The following is a 19,130-nucleotide window of genomic DNA, read 5'->3' on the forward strand; positions in this document are numbered from 1 at the left end:
GATGTGTTTAAAAGTATTGATTGGGTAAGTTTGGGTTCAGGGAATTTTCCTTCCAGAAGACAATGTGAAGCCAGACAGATATTTAACCAGGGTTTGTGGTGGCTGCTATGGGACCATACAAAGCCAAGATCAGAAATGATTCAAGGCTTTCCAGGCGTAGCCAAGAGCTGAGGCTATGAGAAAGGCAAATGGTTCTCTCCTTTGGAAAGCTAATAACAGCTATAGCTACTGCAGGAGTTTTACGACGGTAAAGCTTCTTTTCTTTAGCTCCGTGCCATATGCATCAAGTAAAGTGTACACTTGGTCCTAGGAGCCCCAGTGTGCCCATGTCTGGCCCAAAAATGTGATACAGAGCTGATTCCCTCCCCTCCCCTGGTAATGGTGAAGTCTCCCAGAATGTATAAATGAGTTGATACCCTATGAGGTGACACAGACACTTGTGCCTGGACTCAGGGTACATGTTGGACATGATGTGAGTCCTGAGTCATGTGTGACTGTATTAAGTAGTGGGGTCTCCAGTTATAACTGGGGAATGGTCCCATGTCAGTTCAGCAGGTGGGTCTGAAGCACAGACCGATGTTATTTCTCCATCCAGGCTACTCTTTGCTTGTAGTGCTTTCCCTGGGTGTGGGCAGTCTCTTTTCACAACAGGTAGGTCAGGAGGTAGCCAAAGCCCCTTCCCCAGATCTCTGGAGATCTGTCTGTAGTGTGGTGTCCCAGATATTCTAGGTGCCTTGGCCTCCCCGAGGTCTGATCTCTGTCCCCTCAACTCAGCAAGACCTCTGGGCTCCATTTGGGTTCTACTTCCCCGAGCTTTGATCTGGAAATTACCTTCCAGCCAATAAACTGATGCATGTACAAGCCCACCTCATTCATTTCCCTTCTCTCAGGGATCACTGTCCTGTGCTATCTGTTGTGCAATGTCTGAGAACCATGGGTTCAGATATTTTGTTTATATCCTAGTCACTTAAGGCGTGAGGGTAAACCCAGTCACTGCTTTTCTTGGCTAGAAACTGAAATTCCCTATTCAATTTGGTGCTTAACTCCTGACATTGGAAAGCTGGTCATAATTTGTTATGATCCTGTTTGCTAAACTTGATCCTGTTTGCTCTACTCAGTAACGCTTTATTTTTAATACTTAGACATAAGAGAAATACTCTTATTTTATATTTTTATATTATATTCTATCTTTAGGGTATTAGTGACTGTTTTGGGTCTTGTTTATTTACTTAGCTGGTCTCATTCTTTTCGTCTTCTTTGCTCTAGTCTAAATTTATTTATATATATTTTTTAAAGAGGCATCTATAGTTCTATTCTTCAGGCTGCTGACTGAGCCTTAATAGAAAAAGCAATAGTTAGGGACCATTTCATGAAACTCTAATTAATGGTTAGGTAACTAGATTTAAAAAATAATTCATAGTATGGTTTCTGTCAATGTCCTAGATATATGAGCTTCTATAGTTGTTCCAAAGTGCTTGGTTGTCCTGAGATTTCACTGTATTTTATTAAAAAATACTATTTCCATTGTTGCAGGAGGAACTGAAGGTAAAGTAAAATTGTTACTTGGCAAAGGAAATTTTTTATTCTGAAGGTAGATGTACAATAGAAAGCCATTGAAAATCAAATTGAAATGCATTAGAATCTTAGTTGCAAACTAGAGCCATATGCAGCCCCTGACCTCGACCCTATGCATTCCATTTGGGACTTGCTTCCCTTCCTCATCTGATGATTTATCTGTTCAATGACCTGAGTCACCATCACAGGAAAGAAGCAGAACCTAAGAAGGAGTTTTCAAGTTGCAGCCACTGCTGGAGGGAAGTGGAGTTTTGATTGGTGGCAATGGAGATAAATGTCAATTTCAACAGTGCCAAGTCCATGTTATTGAACATCACAATGGCTTCCTAGGCTTTTGAATGATAGCCACACTGCTAGGACACAAAACACGGAGGTTCCTACTACCAGATGTTTGAAAACTGGTGTGGATAAGACACTTAAGAGTTACTGTCAAAGAGTTCTATTTCATGCATTTTGAGGGCCCAAACAATGTCATGACTTTTAAACTTATCTTCTGTGAACCCCAGTTTCCTCATCTGTAAAATGGAGCTATACATTTCATAGAGGGTTGGGTGTTTTGTTTTTATCTTCACCTGAGGATATGTTTATTGATTTTAGAGAGAGAAGAAAGGAAAGAGGAGAAGAGAGAGAGAAACATCAATGTGAAGAGAAACATTGATCGGTTGCCTTTCGTATGTGCCCCAAACAGGGATTGAACCCAAAACCTAGGTATGTGCCCTGACTGGGACTCAAACCTGCAACCTTTTGGTGTAGGGGACAACTCTCCAACCAAGGGAGCCACCTGGCCAGGGCATTGTGTTTTAAAATCAAATGAGATAACACCACTCTTGGCACATAAAGAGTGCCCAATTAATAATTGGTTCACTTATTTATTTTTTTTTACTTTCTATACAAAGAGCTTTAAAAGCTAATAAATACTGAGTCACATGGTTGTTTCAAATGATTACAATAGAGTCAGCTTCACCAAGTCATATTCATTTTAGTAACTGGGGAAGGTTATATTTGAAATAGGGCAGATAAACATTTATGTTAATGTAATAAAAAAGGCAGAATTTAGCATTGGGACAGAAAGGAATTTCAGAGACCCTTAGATCTGATTTTTTTTTCTTTTTAATAAAAAAACAAACAAACAGGCTCATTTATCTGAGTTCACATTTATCTGAGATTAAGCCTCCCAGTACATCCGAGACCTTTGCCATTTTTGCTCTGTAATTACTATCTTATTTGGAACAGATCCACACTGTTTTCCTATCCTGGAATCAAACACCTTTGAAGTTGGAGCAACCTCACAAGGGAAATAATGGTTATTTAAGTATTTCTTCACCATTTCTATTTCCTCACTATAACCTATATATATAAAAGGCTAATATGCTGTGTCTAATCATCCGACTGGTTGCTATGATGTGCACTGACCACCAGAGGGCAGATGCTCAACCCAGGAGCTGCCGAGCTGCAGTGACTTGGCAGCAGCGGTTCTCGGGTGACACATCCTGAAACCAGAGAGGAGGGAGCCCGATTCCTCGCGGGGCTGCACGATTCCACCTTCAGCCATGGGTTATGTTGTTGCTGGGGCACTGTTGGCCCCAAATCTGGTTCACTGCACACTTGCATTTGCGTTCCACACCCTGTATGACAGCAACTTTGCAGAGTGCCCTCTTGCACTCGGGGACCCCTCGGGGGATGTCGGAGAGCGGGTTTCGGCCCAATCCCCACAGGCCAGGTCGAGGGACCCCACCTACCAGAGAGACCCCACTCACTCCACAGATGCTGGGAAGGGACCGTGGGAGGTTGGCTCCAGGGTGTGTCCAGCCCGTCTTGTCCAGTCCTGCCCCGCTGGCCACCTTCTAACTAATTTCCTTTCAATGTGCACTAATCCATGCACAGGGTCACTAGTCTGGTGATAATTCTGAGTCCTTAAATAGTTTGTAATCTTTACAGGGTATATCTGTCCCAATCCAAATACCCTTTACTTTGAAATGCATTTTTGTGCATTCCTTTGCTCTTAGTTAGGATGCAAGTTACCTATAATAATAGGTGGTAATGGTTAAACTTATACTGTCAGTGGAGTTGAAAGCTCCTGGCTTCTGGCCCTCCTCATCTCTTCCTAGGCCTCATTTGGTATCACCTTTGAGCACTGAATCTAAAGATAGACCACAGGAATTCTGCATTTATTAAGCCACAGGAAGATATAGCTATTGGAAGTGCTGGTTCAGAGACCTTGTGTGAGGGTGAAGTTTTCCATGATTGAACAAAATGAGGAACCTTTTTGTTAGTGTAACTTCCACCTCAGAACTCAAGACATGCAAACACCCAGCAAGACCAGGCCACCTGGTGAAGTATTCACTTGCCTTTTTCTGTGTACTAAAGTTAACTGAAGATTTACAAGTAAACTTGCTTCAGTATCTACTCAAATTTCTATCCCTGCAGAAAAGACTGTACCATTTTTCATCCTGCCTTGTTGTGGTAAATTTAAGCTGTCAACATAAGAACATCCAACATGTAGAGCAAGCATGTCAAACTCAAAGGCTAACACGGGCCAAATAAACAAGACATGTGGCCCGTATGCCGAGAGTTTGACATGCTTGCTGTAGAAAATTTTTATAAGAGTTTATTTGAGCTAAACTGGTGACATATGCTGGGGAGCAAGATCTCAAATGCTCCTGGAGAATAAAAGTTTGCAGTTTCTTTTATGCACTTGAAATAAAGGAGGGAACTTAAAGAAGATTGCTTGAAGGTGGGAGAGAGCAAGGCAGGTGTTGGATTATAGATTGGTTAAGATTATGTGCTCTCTTGAGGGTGGTAATGTCTTAGAACAAGGGGTCTGAAAGGGTGGCTCACAAATTAGAAGGAGGGGTCTGAAAAGAGACATCTCAAAGGTGTGTTAACCTAGATGTACTGAAACAGTGACAAGGCTTGCTTAAGGCAAACATAGACCTTTTACTAAAGAAGTTAGATGCCTGGGTGTGACTACCCACCACAACCTGCCCAGTTAGGAATTTATGATCAGCTGACCCTGTGAGGTTACTTTTCATAGAACCACTTGATTTTGTTTACAAAGTGTATAACATACCTCATCCTTGTGGAATATTTTGTTTTGGTATAACTTTAAGTGTCGTCTGTTTTGATCTAGCATTTAGTGTTACTTTCTTAATGTTAGGTCTTCATACTTTCATATTTTACAGAGAAATAAAAACAGGACTTACTAGTAATTGGGATTTTGCTTTCTCTTTCCATAATTATCATCTATATTGGTTCCCACTACTTCCCTTGGTTGATAGTGTGGATGATTATGAACCAAGACACAGCATGATCTATTTGTTTATTCCAAAAATATTATTGAGCAAGACCTCTGGGCTCCATTTGGGTTCTACTTCCCTGAGCTTTGATCTGGAAATTACCTTCCAGCCAATAAACTGATGCATGTACAAGCCCACCTCATTCATTTCCCTTCTCTCAGGGATCACTGTCCTGTGCTATCAGTTGTGCAATGTCTGAGAACCACTGATTTTGTAAATCAGTGCTCCCATGTATGACGTATGACAGGCAAAGTATCTGTCCTCATGCTGCTTATATTCTGGTAGGAAGAAGCAGCCAACTAACAAGTAAATCAATAAATAGGATGCTTTTACACAGCCAGTACTATGAAAAAATATAGAAGTGAACTGGGACAGAGAGGGCCTGTGGGAGGGGACCACTTGGACACTGGTCAGGGAAGGATTCTTTAGAGGAGCTACCGTGCAGATAGCTGGGGGAGAGCACACCTGGCAGAGCAACAGCCAAGGTGTAACAGAAAAGACCACGTGGCTGGAGGAGTGGGGACAAGGGGGTGGGGCATAAGGCAGGGTCAGAGAGTTAGGTGGAAGTAAGACTGTTCAAATGAGGATTAGCAAGCGTGGCAAACACTTGAGTACTTTCTAGACATTAACAAATTAAATCCTCAAAACCATCCTTGGTATCAGCACCACCGTGATTATTGTCCCTGCTTTGCGGATAAGGACTCTAGGCCACAGAGAGGTGCGGGAACTTGCCCTACTACTTGTCACCTGGCAGGAAGAGGTAGAGGCCTTGACTGCAGGTCTGAATCGCTATGCTAATTAGGCTGCTAGTTCTCTGTCTGTTTATTCCTTTCAGGGATCCTGGCCACTTAGTGAACAGGGATTCTTTTTTATTCTAGTGTGATTGAAATGTACGTTACTCCAGCTATCTTCTAGTTTCAAGTTACGTTTCACCTTCCAAAGGTTTTCTTTCTTTCAGTTTATTTAAACATTCTTCGAGTGTGTGTGTAAGTATCGAATATGACATACCAGCACCAGGCTTCAAGGGCAGTCAAATATATATACAAACCTGGTGCCGAGTCTCCAGAACCTTACTAACAGCCAATCAGGGAATAAGAACTGCATCAAGGGGGTGTGCATCAAGAGCTGCATCAAGGGAGTGTGAGGAAGTCAGGGGGACAGTGGGTGCTGAGGATGCATTTTTTAGAGAAGGAAACTCATTCCCACACTCCTGATCAGATCAGGATAAGTGAAGGAGTGAGATTTGAGGGCCATTGTTGAGTTTCATTGTCTAAGACAGGCAGAGGGTGTACATCCTCCAGCCAAGATGAGCACAATCGCATACCACACAATGCTTTTTTAGTTTCTTTATGTTGGTCAGCTGTCTCATGGCTGCACTGTTCATTCTGCGATGTTTGAATCATTCCTTAGTTGTTTCACTTGTGATGGTACCCTTTCCTTATCCAGACCATGAACCACTTTGTAGGGCTGAAACCATGCAGGAAACTTCTCTTATGTTCCTCATCTTAGCATTTACATATTAGGTGACTTGATTTGAAATGTCATGGGACTTGATATGGCATCAAAAGAAAGCCTCTATCTCAGTAAAAATATTTTTAAAGATCTTACGTGGAAAACAAAGATATTCCCCATCCTCTAAAAAACGAAACAAAGAAACAAAAACAGAAATTTCCTTTGCGTAATAGAGTCATTTATAGTTGCATTTTATAGGAATCCCGTTGAGCATTTAAGAACTTAAAATAGCTGTTTTTTAAAAAAGTTTGATGATGATGCATTTAGATGGTAAATGTCACATACTGAAATTTAGGAAATTACGAAGTTCTTATGACAGTGTTAACTCAGCCACTTTCCAAATATTTTCACGTCTATATTAAGTTATTCTTTTCAGAGGTTGAGTAAATGTCATCACTGCAATCTGGGCCTGGTAACATTGTCCAGGCTTTCAAAATTCTGGAACTCTCAGTGTGAAAGGCACCCAAAGTTCACCTTTTCCATTAAATCTACAAGTAACTAGATTAGATTCTTGTAAAATATCTAGGAGCCCCTCATTGCAAAATGAACTTATTCATTTATGAAGGTGATGATGTGATGTGAAGTAGCCAGGACCCCAAAGTAAGAAGGTCTGGAACTATGGTGCCGGCAGAGGAGGCCTGGCTAAAGGGGCAGGACAGAAATATCTGCCATGGGTCTCTACGGAGGAGTTGTCTTAGACTAGAGCAGTGGTTCTCAACCTTCCTAATGCCGTGGCCCTTTAATACAGTTCCTCATGTTGTAGTGACCCCCAATTTCATTGTTACAAATTGAACATAATTAAAGCATAGCGATTAATCACAAAAACAATATGTAATTATATATATGTGTGTTTTCTGATGGTTTTAGGCGACCCCTGTGAAAGAGTCGTTCGACCCCCAAAGGGGTCACGACCCATAGGTTGAGAACCGCTGGACTAGAGGGTTCGAGGAGAAAATAATATGAGAGAGAGAGAGAGAGAGAGGGAGAGAGAGGGAGAGAGGGAGAGAGAGATGAGTGACATGTTTATGAATATAATGTTCACTACCATTCTCTTTCCAATAGTGTGGATCAAAAACCACCTAAATATTTTCAGAAAATAGGGAAATGTTTTAATATATTAAGGGCAAGCACATCATGAAATATTCATATCAAAACAGTGTTTTTTTGAGGAATATTCAAAGACACAGAGAATCCTCACAACATAATGTGAAGTGAGCGAAAGTCAGATCCAAGTTGTGCATCTGGCATCATACTGACTCCAGAGGGGAGAGGCAGGGACCAACAGCAAAAAGAGAAACTGTTTGGAAGGCAATACGTTCAAATCTATTTTTATATTTTCCCAATTATCTCAAATGAGAATATTTGCCTGTTTAGTTCTTGCTGTGCCCTTTTATCTTAGGGTTTATGTCATCAAGCATGGAACATTTTTAGCCCTTATGTCTTAGAATATTGACTTTCTGCGGTGCCTTCCCTTCTCCTGGAGCTCCAGGCAGTGTTGGAGCCCGTCAGTCTGTCACTCAGGTCTCTGAATGCCTTCATATTTCTCTTTCCTTTAGCTCTTCATGCTGTATTCTGTGAATCCCTCAGACTAATTTTCTCTTTTGTTATAATTTCCCCTTTGTTTTCATTCAGTGATTCTTTTAGTTTTCATAACTACTTTTTTTTTTCATTTTCAGGATTTCTAACTCATTTGTTTCATATCCAATATTGTGTTTATTTCTGACTGTTTTTGTTTCAGAGTTTCTCATTCTGTTATTATGGGTGTTGGGGTTTGTTTCCTTTATCTCTCTGTTGATCTCAGTTGTATTTGTGTTAATGTCATTTTCAGGTTGTTTTACTTATTTTCATCTCAGATAGAGTACATTTATCTCTCAGTTGACTAGTGGCTTTTCTTAGGATGTCTTTTTCTTGTATGTCCTGGAATTTTAGATTGTACTCTCATCTGGAGTGGGAAGTGTTTGTTTGGTTGTTGTTGTTTGGGTTTTGTTTTTTTTGCTTTATTTTCCTTGGTTTTGTTCTCTCCTCTTGGTTCTTTCAACCTTAACAGCTTTGCAGTGACTTCCACCTGAACTCATAGGGTCCCCAGTCTAGACTCAGTCTTCTGTTGTTTGATTAGCATCCCATTAGCTCCCACTGAGACACACTGGCTCTCAGAGATAAAAAACCACGTGGGGATCAAGAGGTGGTTCCTGACTGCCCCTCTGTATCTGATTTCTTTGCTCACTCAACTACAACATTTTTCAGCCTCCTTTCACAAGGAGGGAGAATCCCATCCCTGCTGCTTATTTCAGGTAGAGCCTTCCTGTAGGTCTCTGTGGCCTCTTGTGGACATCTCTGCAGGCGTCTGTGCAGAACCAGGCATGCTGTAGCTTCAGCCCCATCACTGCTTTCGGTTTCTTTATTGTTATGTGTATATTAAATAGGCGTGTGAGAGAGAGAGAGAGAAAGAGAAAGATTTGTTTGGTAGGGAGGGATTCTCAACATATATAACTTAAGTCAGAAAAAAAAGGGAAAACAGACATTTCACTTCTACAGAACAAATGGCACTTTTTCAAAGTACATAAGAGAACTAGAGAATGACTGTTGTTTCCTCCAAAATATTGAAATTTATAAACATGAAGGGATACTGTTTGAGTCCCTGCCAAGAGAAGTAATGAGCTAAAAGCTAAGGAAGATATATATATTTTTTCCATTTCCATGGACAAGAAGAAAAATGTGATCAGCTGATTCCTTCTGATGAGAGAGAGTGAGCTGTCAAGCGCTTACCATCTGGTTCAGCTCCTCATCCAGATGGGCTGCCAATGGTAATTTATGAAAGGTTTAGAAGCAACGTGCTGTCCTCCGGAAAGAGTCATTAGAACACATTAACATTGGGATTTGCTCCCCTCCCCCAATCCCTATTTGTGACAGATGCAAAGACAGGGCAACTGCTTCCATACAGCAAATAGAATAGTCTATTTGAGCCAGAAGTCAATATGTCTCTGTTCTTTAGTGGGAAAAATCAATCATTTTTCTTCCCTCTCCCCTCTCCTCTACTGCCTCAATGAACAAGGGAGAAAAAGTTCCCATGATGGAGTTTCTAACAAATGTCTGCCAAAGCCTCAGTCTGTTATTTCTGAGTATCTGTGATGCTTGAAGAAGTCAAAATCAACATCAGGAATAATCTGATGAACCCCACATTCATACAGACAGGTACCATCTACTCCATTCTTATAGAGAAAGCTCAAACATCAGCCAGTATTTCCAGCAAAATCACAGAGCCATAGATCCTTAGACCTAGACGTCTAGTCCGCTGTCAGCCCCTCTCCCACCCAATGAGGCAGCACAGGAGCAGTGTGGCTCCCAAATCAGAACAAAGTGACAGTTCCTGTCACTTGCTCTTAGTTCTGATCCCATCATTTATTTCACAGGCTTGTTCCTTGGTGACTGGTGGAAATCTATTCATTTATTTTCAGCTCATGTAAGAATTGCTGGCATATTTGCCCTTTGATGAAACCATCTGCTTTACAGGCTCTAAGAACATCACCGATGTGCCCGCTATACATGTTTTAAAATGTTTGGAATGTTCAAAGGAAAAGCGTGGGATCAGTGTATAAAGTTTCTAACTAAACATGATGGAATTGGGGCGGGTTGTAACCTGCAGATTAGGTTTTCACTAAGAAGGCATAGGGCGGGGGTGGCCCTGGGGTTAGGAGTGTGACAGGTACTAGTATATTCCAGCTGGGACTCAGGGAGAGGGAAGAGATGCCAGAAGAGATGGAGATGATCTAGCTGAGGATGTAAAGAAGAAAACAGGAGCTGGCCAGGGTAAGCAAGATAATGGGGAATTTCTCATACTGAGGGAGAGGTCTAAGCCCCAGGTAAGAGTAGCGCACACAGTGGACAGGCAGTAGCATACACAGTGGACAGGCAGTAATGCACAGGGAACCAAGGCAATTCAGTCTGACCTTAAGGCTTCCAATAATAAGGGTGAGGACTGTCCGGCCCATGAGCTGTATAAGGGCCACGAAATCATTTGGTCTTGCCCTGACAAGGCATTGGCGGAGAATTAGTTAAATGTTTGCCCAAATACAGAAGGCTAATTTTTTAAGTTGATAATTTTGTATGGCCCACAATTGATGTTATAAATATCCAAATGGCCCTTGGCAGAAAAAGGTTCTTCATCCCTGAAATCAAGGAAGTACTAGTCCACATAACTATAAATGCTAAACCGACAAGGAAGAAGTTGGGCAGTCTTCAGATAGCCTAAAGCTTCTGTAAGTGGGCAAAGGGCAAAGTCGTCATTGTTTGGAAACGGTTATTAGTGACATTTTTATACAGTGACTATGCATGTGTTCTTTTTTTTTTTTTTTCGCTAAAAGTATTACAAAGGGTATTACATAAGTGTCCTTCCCCCCCCCCCCCGCCCTTGACAAACCCCTGCCCTCCCTTACCCCCCAGTGTCTTATGTCCATTAGTTATGCTTATATGGATGCATACAAGTCCTTCGGTTGATCTCTTACTCCCCTCCCTCCTGTCCCCCAACCCTCCCTGGCCTTCCCACTGTAGTTTGACAATCAGTTTGAGGCAGCTCTGCCTCTGTATCTATTATTGTTCAAAAGTTTGTAATGGTCTTTCTTATCCATGAATGGGTGAGATCATGTGGTATTTTTCCTTCATTGACTGGCTTGTTTCACTTAGCATAATGCTCTCCAGTTCCATCCATTATGCATGTGTTCTTATTCCTTAAATCTGTTTTCTCTTCCCTCAAATATTGATCAAAGTGTATTTTATTTCATTTCAAAACATTTATTAACCTACTACTTACAAGGCTATGTGCTCAGGGCTGCAGAGATATGTGAATGAAAAAGAATGCTGTCCTTTCCTGTAAAGAATTTACAATGTGATTGATACAGCCGTTAAGGCACAAATCACCACATAATGAGACCGAATCTCCTAGGTCATTAAAAAATCAAGAATGGATAGTTCTTCCAAAGATAGAGGGAGAGATACCCTATTTGATTTATCAAAATTCAAATTGTAAGTTGCTAAAGAGCATTATTTTTACGGAAGGAATTCTTGGTTTGGTTTTGTTTCCCTGTTTCCTTTCTCTGTGTTGGTACTGTGCCCCTCTAGTGGCTGCTTTGAAAACTACAGGCAGTCTAAGAGAAGCTAGAAAACATGCCAGCCTCTCTTTCCATCAACACTCAATGTCAGGGAAAGTGAAATTTGAAAGGAAGAAAATCCTCACCCTCCTATCATGTGTAACAGCCCCCGAAAAGGTACTGTGAAGTGGTAAAGGGTGTGGACTCTGAAATCAGATAAGCAGGTTCGAATCCCATCTTGGCCACTTAATTGTGACCTGGGAAAGCTACCGAGCTTTTCTGTTCCTCTGTTTGCTCATCTGCAAAATGGAAATGACAGTTGTACCCAGATAAGAGGGTAGTTATAAGAATTAGAAAAGAGACGGCTCACAACATTAAAAATGGTGACTTGCCAATGTTTACCCATTTATTTCACAAACTTTATTCTCTGTACAATCTTTTCATAGCGCTTATTCACTTTTTCTGTTTTGTTTATCTTTCTCATTCCAGATTTAAATATACTATAGAAAACTTGGAACTTATAAGATAGAGGACAATTAGACTTTTAAGTGCTTTTTTTGGGCATATAACGGCCCAAAGTCTAAAACCTAGTTAAAATATGATTAACATTACCAGTACCCTGCTTTTACAGATTTTGTGGACTTACATATCATAAGAATCATTTCTAAAACTCTCCTGATTCCTTGATTATACTCTTCACTATCTTTGAGTTATTAACATACAAACTGATGGTTTTAAGTGTAATATTTGTGGAACATTATGTGTCAGGAATAAGATCCCCCAATTAAACTTCTCTGGGACTCAGTGACACCCACATTATGCACTTGAATCTCATATTCATTGGATTGGATTCTCTCACCTCTTCAGCAGCCTCATTGCCATTCCTGCGATGCCACTTTACCTCTCAGTTCTTGCCCTCATTTCATTACTAATTAAATTCATTTTTACAGAGTCATAAATTAATTATTTGAGGTAAAACTTCTGAAATCTGTGCCTCATTCCAAGATCTTTTTAACTCTGGGTAATTAAATTTAAGAGATATCGTGTTCATCTTTATTAGTATTTGAAGGAAATGACTGACAGGAAATTAAAGACTTCAACTTCTTGCATAGTAGGAGAGGCTCTGTCTTAGGAATAGGTTGAAAAGGTACAGAGTGCTCATTCCATCAGCCATGTTCTTTCCTTGTCCTGCATTGCTGTCCAGCCAATGTTGGAAATGATGAGGAAACTTGCTGATCTATCTTTAGACCCAGCAAATGGAGTACAACTCTAAGTTCATGTGTTGTTTTAAAAACATTTTCATGTTATGAGCTCTCATGTCACTTTCCTATTCTTCATGAGGCCAGCACAGGTGAGAATGACATGAGGCTGGGTTTCTTTTGTGTGAACAAGCACATTAGATTCCTAATGGTTGGTGATAACTTGGTTTTCTTCGAATGAACGCAGCCTTGAGCATTCATAATCGTGGAGAACAAGGTCCTTAGTGTTACATCAATATTTTACCTTATTGGATTAGCAGATGTTTTGTTAACTGGCTGATCTGCATTTCTATTCAAAGAGCTCCTTTAGATAAATGAAGCTTTAAAATAACACCCCCAGGAAAAGTCTTGGCAAGCACACAGTGCTTTTTGCCATAAGGTCCTTCTACAATCTCTCAGAGAAACATTAAAAGTAAACCCTTTAGAGAAGATTAGATCTGGTTGTGAAACCCATAACTCATCTTTTCCCTCAGGACTGACTGACTTAAACAAAGGAACATAATTTGGTTTTGCTCTTTTCTGTACTAGGACCATCGCTACTTAAACTTTGGTTATCCTAAAGCCTGAAGCTTGATACCTTTTACCAACTTGTACCTCTCCTGAAAGAGCAAATCTACTTTCAAATGTTCCCTGACCCTGGGGCTTCTAGATGGGGGTAGAATGAACTAACAGCTGCCTGTTCCACTCAGCTCCCGGGTGACCGGCGTCCATGAGATGATGGGATGCATCCAGAGACAAGTGGATCATCTGACCGGACAGTGTTCAGCGCACAAGGAATTTGCTCTCAAGAAACAACAATTAGCAGTCTCAGTGGAGGGCTACCTGAGGAAGGTAATTTCATAAAATATGTCCTCCTTAAAATACTATTTAGATGAACCCCTTGTTTGATGATAATAAATGGTTTGGTAATTGCACATGTGGGCCTGAGGGAGAACAGGGGGATGTCTCCTTAGGCTTCTCTCATGGGCCATGTTAGGTTTTACAATTGAACAGAATAGAGTTGCAATTTATCACTGCTCATCATCCATCCCTGCCCCAGGGTGCCAAAACTATATATGTAACCCTACTTGCCACCCAGCCATGAACACGTATACACAAAAGCAGTTCTAACCATGTGCGTATTTTGATGGTGTCCTTGATTTACATAGTTCTGCATGGTTCCAATATGTGTAAATTTTAATTAACATGGAACCATAGAACATGAGGACATTCAATACATAACAAAAATGATGCGTTGTAGGGGTTCCAGGAATAAATTGCCATTATCATATTTTATTGAACTAGGTCAGTACAATGGACATGGTCATTCTGAATACAAGCACACACTTGGAAATCCTTTCTGCAGAGTGAATAGAATGTCTTGGTATGGGAGAATTTTATTTTCTATTTTCAAAGAGGAATGAAACCAGGCAGCTACTATTTGACTAAACAAAAAGTTACTTACCTGTCGGTGGAATATATAGCAAAAACTAGTAATATCTCAATGACATTAATGTCTCAAATTTTTTTATGATATTTTCATGTAATACAATGAATTTATATGCCCGACTTAAACAAGTAGAATTAGGAGACTTCACAGGAGAGGTTATTAGTTAACCGTGTCTCTATTTAAATTATCACCCCACCTGTTATTGGTCCAGAAACTTGGGAATTTGAGCCTGGTTCTGAGGCCGGGGATCCAGGGAGATTCCAAATACGGCGGCAGCTGTGGAGCCACATTCCCTAGAGCTTGAGAGTCAAGCTAATTTGGTGGTGGTGGAAAACACGAGGAGCTCACACAGCTGTTGCTATTGTCTTACTGCCAGTTCAGAACCCATTTGATCTGGGAAGTATGGGCTCTAGTGAGAGCCTGGATGAAGGCAGTGACTTGAATGGAATAGAACCTTCAAAGGTCACTTTATTCATTTATACATGTGTATAGTCTTTACATTCATCAATTAAATCACATAAGTGTGTTCCTGTTTTATTATCATGTTTACAGGGTTTGGTGCTGCCTCAGGATCCCGCAGCCCTAAAAATAGTAACCCATAAGATGATCTAATACCCACGCTCTAAACCTCTATCTCAAAATGTGCCAGTTAATTGGGCCCCATTCAACTTATAGTGGATGCTTGTGAATTAATTAACCAGATACATTCATCTCTGCATATGTGTTGGCAAGTACATTATCCTGTCTAGATAATACAGATAACAAATTCTTAGAGGGCGTGGATGATTGCTTTTTATCTCATTGCTACCAGCATAACGAAATATTTTAAAACATACACCCTCTATGGGTGGGTCAGCAGCATTACCTCATATGAAGAGCAGCATTACTAATTTAAATATGAAATTCTAAAATATTTAAAACTATTTTTAGCTTAATGTTGATTTACATTAAAGTATAATGGGAATATATAGAGTAATATTTACCTTCTCTATGCATATGCAAATACATGTTACCAAGGCTACAATGTGTTCTTTTTTCCTATAGGTGGAAATGTCAATTCAGGAAATCAGTCTGGTACTTTCCAATGCCATGGATGTCGGTTCCAGCCTTTCTGAGTCAGAGAAGATTTTGTGTAAATATTTGGAACTCGATATCCAAGCTAAGGTAAATACAATGAGAATCATTATCATGGTTATGATTTTGTAAAGGTGATTTCTTTATATCTGGTAGCTATAAAACTTACTCCTAGTTCTCATGAGGGCTGCAATTCTAAATTAATATTGTGGTAAATGACTTAAAAGCTCTTACTCTGAAGTGTATCTGAATTATCTACATTTAAACATGCACTTGGTAGGGAGTTTGAGCTCACTGAAGCTCAGCATTCTAGCCTGGTATTAGACACTCATTTAGCCCCTTTTCCTGGCCTGAAAGATGTTAGAAACTCCTTTTGGGGATCAAGAGGAGGCAGGGAGAGTGCATTTATAAGACTATTTGTGATTTTCTACTAGAGTAAGTTACAAAAGAAAATAACCAGAAGCGACATGTGTTAATACAAGATTTCAGGAGGCACATCTTGTTTGCACACTAAGCCTTAGGAGACAGAAATTGCCCTCCTCTTCCTAGCGCCTTCTCTAACTTCCTTCACCCCTTTCCCATGGGACTTGGGTTCAAATATTCCTGCTAGTAGCTCCAGACCTGTCCCAGGTGTTTAGGAAAGGGAGTCACGTGTGCCCCTGGCTCGCAAGTCAGCAGGGGTGGCTGTACCTCCCCATCAGTCCTCGGCAGCATAGGCTCCTTCACAGAGGCACCCGCACCCAACACTCACAGACACACCCATTTGTTAAATGAAGTGTTTCTAATTCATTATTTAGAATGTTTAAAATAAAATGTATGTCTGAATTCACATTTATATTCCAAAATTGTTAGAATTAAGAAAGAAACCACATGGAAGAAACTCCCCCTGCTCCTTCCTTCCCTGAGTGCCTTCTGGAAGCAGCACTCATATATTAAAATTACCGTCGTTCAGTGGAGTACTTGGGAAGCATATTAAACACAAGTAGGGAAGCCACCCCTTCTTGCTGCAAATGAGGATGAAGCTTTTTCTTTCATTTTTGCTTGATTCCTAGCGTGGTATCACATGAAATCTTATATGGCTTTCCATGGCAATTGTATCTGTAATGCCTACAATACTTACTCATTCATTTCATCATTGGTTAGATCCCACATGCCACAAATTGCACTCAAAATAAAACACAGAAGAGTGACCCGAAGCAAGTCAAATTCACTGATTCTTTAGGCTTTTTAGACTCCATATCTAATATTTCCCTACACTTGTTTAAAAATCCTTCTAGATAGCAATTCAAACAAGACTGTGTAATTGATTTCATTTTTATAAATTTAAAAATGAGTAAACAATTTATATAAACTTGCCATTTTGTATATAACAAAATTAACTTAAGAATTTGCTAGAGCTTATTGTTAATTTCAAAAATAATTCTGGTCTATACTTATTTTATTTAAATTATTTAAAATGTTTTTGCCATTTTGTTTTACCACTTTTCATACCTAACAATTTTTCTTCTATTTGTAACAGAATTTATAATGCTCTAAATAAGAAGTGTAGCTGATAGACTGAAAGAATACTTTGAGGTGGTTTTTATTTTAAGGCACCTTTTTTTTTCATTTTGGAAAGTTGTGCCTTCCTTTTATTGAGGAGCATCTTGGTTACAAGTTCAATTAATAACCGTTATAGATGGATGTGCAGAAGGTAATGAAATGTGAATGTTCATGATTCCCCTGTCAGCTTCTGACCCTCTGTGCTTTGCTTTCATAGGAAGCATCACATGAATTAGAAGCAGCCACAAAACTTATGACAGAGAAAAGTGAATTTGAACCTGATGAAGTGGCATCACTTTCTTCTAAAGCTAAATGGCTAGAGGAAGAATTAAACATACTTGGCCAAAGCATCGGCTCCAGGTCCCAAGTCCTGCAGACCTATGTGGCATTTCTAAAGTCATCAGAGGAGGTACAGTACCTGTGTGCTCTCCGTTATCAACAAGGTAGCCCCTGCCATCTTCCTACATCCTATGGGGATGGGAGCCCTGGTGGGTTGTTCCATATAGCCCACCCCGGTGCATGTACTCACTTATAGGCCCTTGATTCACAAAGGCACCATATAAAACTAAAGCAGTAAGTTGTTTTACTAAAACACAGTACAGGTATGTATGTGTAGATAATACATACAAATAAGCAAAGTGGTTATGTTAGAATACTTTTTACTTTGGCCCATAAATATTTACACCATCCTAAATATAGCACAAAATTATTTAAAATAAGTCATCTTCTAACCCATGGTGGAAAAGATACAGAGAAGTGTTTGTTTTCTGCATGGTTTTCTTTAAATACCTAAGCAATTCAGATGGTTTATTTAACATACACAGAATCAGAAATGATGGGTTTTGGGGTCCAAGCTTAGATCTGTCTTGTGGGATGCCTTTTAACAAGTTGCTTCAGAGAGCTTCTTCTAAGGCACTCTTTGACAGGGTTGTACTAACTAGACAATCTGTAAAATTCCCTCTACTAGACTAGGATTCTGTCTCTCAAAGGTCCTGGTTTCTTGAAGATAATGCTAGCGTCCCACCTCATTTAGCTCTGGTCCTAGTGCACCAGGCTCATGCGGATCCCCCTCTCTTCAGGGTGGCAGGCACTGGTTTAGTGGGAAGTAGAGCCAGCAGGGTCACTCCAGGGTAAAGCCAACTAAAGTTAGTTAGCATGCTAGATTTCCATCTTCTCACTCCCACCCTGCCAACACCCTATCCTACCTCCCACCCTGCCATCCGCCTTCCTCTGTCAGTTCTTGGTCTATAATATTCTGAATTCTTGCCCCTTTGGAGGAAGGCCATGCCCAGTTCCTGGAAATCTCGGGTAACCGCTGCCTCCTTTCCACATCTTCACTCCATCTTTTGTCATTTCTATTAGCTCCAAATTCTCTTGGTTCAGCAGAGGTTTTACAACCAACAGCATTATCCTGTTGATGAATGTTTTTACTCAGAGTTTGAAATGGTGGAAAGGGTACAAAGAAGTGTTTGTTTTCTGCATCTTTATTGCCCAAAACATACCTCCTTGATTTCTGGTTCAGTTTCTACTTCCATGACCTACTCTGGCCCCTGGATCTGTGGGTTTAGGGCTGAAACCTTAGCTTTGCAAATACCACCTTCTCAGAAGAACCTATGTTCTTTCCTCTTCCCAGCTTTCACTTCATTGATTTTCCTAGCTGGAGAGCCTTCTGTCCTAATCTTGGCAGTGCTCTGGCTCTGTCACTCTCCTTCCCCCTCAGGTTTCCTTCTTTCCTCACCAGCTCATGGTTACTCATTTGCATTCCATTCTCCATGCCCTCAACTTCCTGCCTTCCACCCTGACGAACCCTGCCAATTCCCAATACTAGATCAATCCAACACTCCGTTTACTCAACTTTTCTTTCCAAGCTTCCAGACACTCCTGCAAAAAATCATACAATTGTGCTGATGGGCACTGTTACAATTTTATGGGTCTCTGCCTCAGCTGGGTCTCCCATATGCTCCCTATTGGCACCCATTCAGTAGCAATTTTCAAACATCTTACCCCAGTTTCCATACTTAAATCTCATCTGGTGCCCTTACTTCATATGTAACAACAACAAAAAAGAGGCCATTGAGCTTAACTGCCTCGACTTCCTTGGAGTTCCAAACCAATTGATTTATTCACCCCTCTTCCACTGTGGCCAATAAAGTCAAGTCCCTACTTCTGTCCAGCACTGAGAAAAAATTAATCCCTCCCTGTATGTTCCCACATCATTCAGAATCTAGCTCTACTAACCTCCTCTAATGTTTGAAATTGGCTTTTTGCATTACTTCCTTGCCTTTGGTCTACAGTTATGCCCAAATGGTCATGAAGGCAACCACTCTATACTTTCCTTCCCTTTACATCTGGACTTGAC

General features: G+C 40.5%; 1 protein-coding gene across 4 annotated transcripts in view; it reads left to right on the forward strand.

The window, feature by feature from the left end:
- CCDC141 (coiled-coil domain containing 141) overlaps window positions 1–19,130 on the forward strand; it is a 171,497-nt gene that overhangs the window by 109,981 nt on the left and 42,386 nt on the right. For all 4 annotated transcript variants that reach the window (XM_070422661.1, XM_070422659.1, XM_070422660.1 and 1 more), the window contains 3 exons: window positions 13,416–13,557; window positions 15,200–15,319; window positions 16,989–17,180. In XM_070422661.1, the coding sequence (XP_070278762.1) occupies window positions 13,416–13,557; window positions 15,200–15,319; window positions 16,989–17,180 (454 nt within the window). The remainder of the gene's footprint in view (window positions 1–13,415; window positions 13,558–15,199; window positions 15,320–16,988; window positions 17,181–19,130) is intronic.

Source organism: Myotis yumanensis, unplaced genomic scaffold, assembly GCF_028538775.1.
Source record: "Myotis yumanensis isolate MYYU_CA2020_CCGP unplaced genomic scaffold, mMyoYum1.0.hap1 SCAF_8, whole genome shotgun sequence".
NCBI classification, from domain to species: domain Eukaryota; kingdom Metazoa; phylum Chordata; class Mammalia; order Chiroptera; family Vespertilionidae; genus Myotis; species Myotis yumanensis.